Source organism: Vulpes vulpes, chromosome 5 (assembly GCF_048418805.1).
Source record: "Vulpes vulpes isolate BD-2025 chromosome 5, VulVul3, whole genome shotgun sequence".
Taxonomy (NCBI): domain Eukaryota; kingdom Metazoa; phylum Chordata; class Mammalia; order Carnivora; family Canidae; genus Vulpes; species Vulpes vulpes.
Genome location: NC_132784.1, coordinates 97,453,284 through 97,457,516, shown reverse-complemented (window position 1 = coordinate 97,457,516; position 4,233 = coordinate 97,453,284). Strand labels below are relative to the sequence as shown.

The following is a 4,233-nucleotide window of genomic DNA, read 5'->3' as shown; positions in this document are numbered from 1 at the left end:
CCCCCACCCCCGGCCGCGGGGGCGTCGCTGCCCCTGCCCCCCCGCCCCCCCGGCCCCCCTGCCCCCCCGCCCCGCTCCTCCCTTTCATCTTTTCCTTCCCTCCCAACTCAGCCGAGTCGCACAGCGGAAGAGGTGAGGGTCTCCCCGGGGCCTCAGTTTGCAAACCAAGAAATGAGGCTTGGGAAGAGGGCGCCCTCTCCAAAAAAAAGGGGGGGAGGGGTTGGAAAACATCTTAACTCAAAATAAAGCAATTGCACCCCGGTTCCCTCCCAGCAACCTCTCCCCGCCGGGGAATCTGCACCCCTTTAGGGTCGGGAGCGCTGCGGGGGGGCGGGGGCGAGCGCCCCCTCCCGTCGCCGGGGGCGCGCTCCGCGACAGAGGTCGCCGGCCGGGGCTGGCGGCGAGGCGTCTCCGTCCGCTCCCACACCAACCCCGCGAGCCGCCGCGATTGGCCCGAGGGCGCACGAAGCCGGAGCCTCAGACGTCAGCGGACCTCGCTTCGAGACCCTTCGGGGGCGCCCGTGACTGCCGCAGGCCGGGCCGCCCGCCCCCGTGCCCGGGTGCAGCCGACCAATCGGTGCCCTCGGGGGGCGGGACCGGCGGCGGAGGCCCCGCCCCCTCCCCGCCACCGCTCATAAAGGCGGCGGCGCGCGCCCCGCCGCGCAGAGCTGCGGCCCCGGCAGGAGGTGGATGATGCAAAGTGCCATGTTCCTGGCTGTCCAGCACGACTGCGGATCCATGGACAAGAGCTCGAGCAACAGCCCCAAGAGCGAGGAGAAGCGGGAAAAGATGAAGCGGACCCTGTGAGTACGGCCCTCGGTCGCCCGGCCCTCGCTGCGCACCTGGCGCTCCGGGTTTGCTGCAAACGTGATGACATTAGGAAACTATGTAACCCGTGCCCCTGCAGGGAAAAACAAAGACGTGCAAGAGGGCAATTAGCTAAGTAAGGTTGAATCTGTATGTGGACTGATTTTGTTACGTGAGCAAAGGACTCTCGGGCAATTTAGGACTGAGAACATGTTTGATAGGGAGGCGGTGCTAGATGAGGAGGCTGAGAAATCGCAGGTTGGCTTTTTGCCCCCTGCGTTTAAGGTAGCAGCCCAGAATCCTGGGGCCGAAGCACGTCCCCAGCACTGGTGCCTTGCATTATAAGTTCTGATCAGCTTACACAGCTTCTGGATTGGAATATTTTGGCTGGTTCTGAATATATTCGTTTTAAAATCGTTTTTGTTTTTTAACTGAATTGCTTATTTCACCCACTAAAGATTGTGCAGCAAATCATTGCTATGCATCATCTGCTTAAAATGAGTGTTGTAGTTGGGCTGGGGCAGGGGAGCTCAGTCTCTCTCTCAATCTCTCTCTCTCTCTCTCTCTCAGACACACATACATCCCTACCTCATGGCTTCTGGAGTGGTCCAGAGCCTCTTGCTCTAAGGGTAGGAGGGAAATGAACACCCACTGACTCCAAGCAGTTCCAGTGTTAGGTTTCTTCAAGTGTGAAATGTCTCAGAATTGTAATTAAGGCTGCAGAAAAACTGCGGTCTTTTGGGGGCCAGAAATTGCATCTGTCTTTTTGAAATATGCCATCTAAATTCATTTAAATGTCTTAGGTAGACTTACCCTTGGTTATGAGAGTAGTACTGCTGCTCAGATGAATGGATGAAACTAATTGTGTTAAGCACATAGGTGCTAGGTTTAAATGTAAAATGAGTAAGACTGACTTTTGAAGATTCTTGTTGCTACTGGGTGGCTTTATTTGGTAAAAATGCCTTCAGCTGCCATAGCAATTTCAAATGTCACTTAGTGAATATCTTTTTTTTTTCTTTTTAAGATTAAAAGATTGGAAGACCCGTTTGAGCTACTTCTTACAAAATTCATCCTCTCCTGGGAAGCCCAAAAATGGCAAAAAAAGCAAACAGCAAACCTTCATCAAGTAAGTTGAAAATCTTGTATTTGCGAACATGAATAGCTAGCTGCTGAGCTGAAAAGAGGAATTCTGATGCGCACGAGCTAATGAGCAGACCTTCTTTTACAGGCCTTCTCCTGAGGAAGCACAGCTGTGGTCAGAAGCGTTTGATGAGCTGCTAGCCAGTAAATGTAAGTTAACCTTTTGAATTTGATCCATTTCACAAGATATTACAAATATCACAAGAGTCCACAAAGGTGTTCACAACAGAAAAGCAGATTGCTCAAGGGGAATTCAAATTTGCAATCACTAAAGATCTAATGCCTATTTTTCTCCTTTATTTCCTATTTAACCATAGAAATACATGGTTCATTCACCGTAGATAGGGAAGGAAGAGTAGCCCAAATTGTAGGGGCAGTTGCTCTTCCTTAAGGTTGAATTGAATCAGCTTTTTCCATTGCATACAAGGTTTCCAAGAGGTTTGGAGCCCAGAGAATTTAGGTTCCCCTATAAATATTTGCATTAAAAGCAAAGTATATTTTGTAGCAGTGTGCCAGCTTATGCATTTTGCCTATTAGCATCTTAGTCTTTAAAAGGCTAAATTCTGAAGGTTACAAGTTTGAGTGAAATATAGAAAATTGCCATCATTTAGAAATAATAAAATATAGGGATGGGAGAATGGTAGTTCTGAAAAAATTTTAAGACCTAAATTAGTCACCCAATTTACATTCTGCATGTTTTTCCCCCCCTTTCTTCCTCCCCAGATGGTCTTGCTGCATTCAGGGCTTTTTTAAAATCTGAGTTTTGTGAAGAAAATATTGAGTTCTGGCTGGCCTGCGAAGACTTCAAAAAAACCAAGTCACCCCAAAAGTTGTCCTCCAAAGCAAGGAAAATATATACTGATTTCATAGAAAAAGAAGCACCTAAAGAGGTAAGGGGGGCAAAAAAGAACTTCAATTCAGCATATTTTGAATATTCTTAGCACCAAAATGAAACAAAAAGACATTAAATTAAAGGGGGGAGGGACAAGATTGTTTCAAGAAACTAATTCTAGTTTTTAATTCGCTTAATTTCATTTCTTCAATGACTTGGCTAATGAAGCTCATCACACATTATAGTTTTTGCTTCTTGTTTTCAACGATTAAATAGGTATCAGTCCCTAGCTTTGAATATGGAATAAACCACTTTTTTTTTAAATTTCAGATAAACATAGACTTTCAAACCAAAACTCTGATTGCCCAAAATATACAAGAAGCTACAAGTGGCTGCTTTACAACTGCCCAGAAAAGGGTCTACAGCTTGATGGAGAACAACTCTTATCCCCGTTTCTTGGAGTCAGAATTCTATCAGGACTTGTGTAAAAAGCCACAGATCGCCACAGAGCCCCATGCTACATGAGACGAAAAGGGGAGTCCAAGAGTGGAGGACATTTCATTTTGTTCCTAAGGGGAAAGGCTGTGACCTTCCAAAAAGACTGACCTTGAATTTAGCCTGGGTGTTCAGGAAACATCACTCAGAACTATTGATTCAGAGTTAGTGAATCAGGAAGCTGGTGACTGTGTAGGAGAAGCTTGTGTTGGGACGGCTCCCATAGCTCTGTCTAGAACCCAGGGAGAAAGTGGTCTAAATGTGGTGTGTCTCACTCACACTGGAAAGGCAGGAGTGGGAGACCCAAAGGTCTGATGTGATACTGTTGGTCCAAACACATTTAAAATCAATAGGTCTGGGATTATGTGGCCTTAGCTAGCTGGCTGTATATCTTTCCCTAATTCAGCCCATTACCACATAGTGGTTTTAGTTTTAGTTATTTAGAATAAGTAATATTAAAATGTTTACCGTGTGCAAGGGTGTTGAAGTTCATACGACTACAGATCATCAGTACTGTTGTCTCCTGTAACACTAAAACTGAAATGGTCTGTTTGAATTGTTAAGTGTTATAACAGAACGAGTGCTGTTGTGTAGGAAACTACATTGTTCATGATGAGTGCCAAAAACTGTCCTGAAGGCAGCTAAACTTTGACGTGGTCTTTGAATACTTTTAATAAATTTATTTTGATAAATAATGTCATTGACTATTCGGTTCAGACATGGGGGGAGGGGGTTGTGGGTTGTGAGGGAGGGGAGGAGTGCTGTTAATATGGCAGCTACAAGAGAAACCTTTTTCCAGTAAAGGAGAGGTACACCAGGTGATGTGCCTGTCGAGTAAGAATTGACAGTGCTCAGAAATGAGAAGTGATAGGAGTATGTCTTCCCTGCAGTTAACGTCTCTTTTAAACCTAATAAACCATTAGGTAGACCAAGAAAAGTCAGACCGCCTCCTTAGAACC

At 46.4% G+C, this 4,233-nt stretch overlaps 1 protein-coding gene across 1 annotated transcript; it reads left to right on the top strand.

Annotated features, from left to right (window-relative positions):
- Nucleotides 1-278: 278 nt before the first annotated feature.
- On the top strand, nucleotides 279-3,969 carry RGS2 (regulator of G protein signaling 2). Its single transcript, XM_025991332.2, has 5 exons — nucleotides 279-803; nucleotides 1,832-1,933; nucleotides 2,036-2,097; nucleotides 2,671-2,837; nucleotides 3,110-3,969. The coding sequence occupies exons 1-5, from the start codon at nucleotides 691-693 to the stop codon at nucleotides 3,302-3,304; spliced, it is 639 nt and encodes a 212-aa protein (XP_025847117.1). The 5' UTR covers nucleotides 279-690; the 3' UTR covers nucleotides 3,305-3,969.
- The last annotated feature ends 264 nt before the right edge of the window (nucleotides 3,970-4,233 follow it).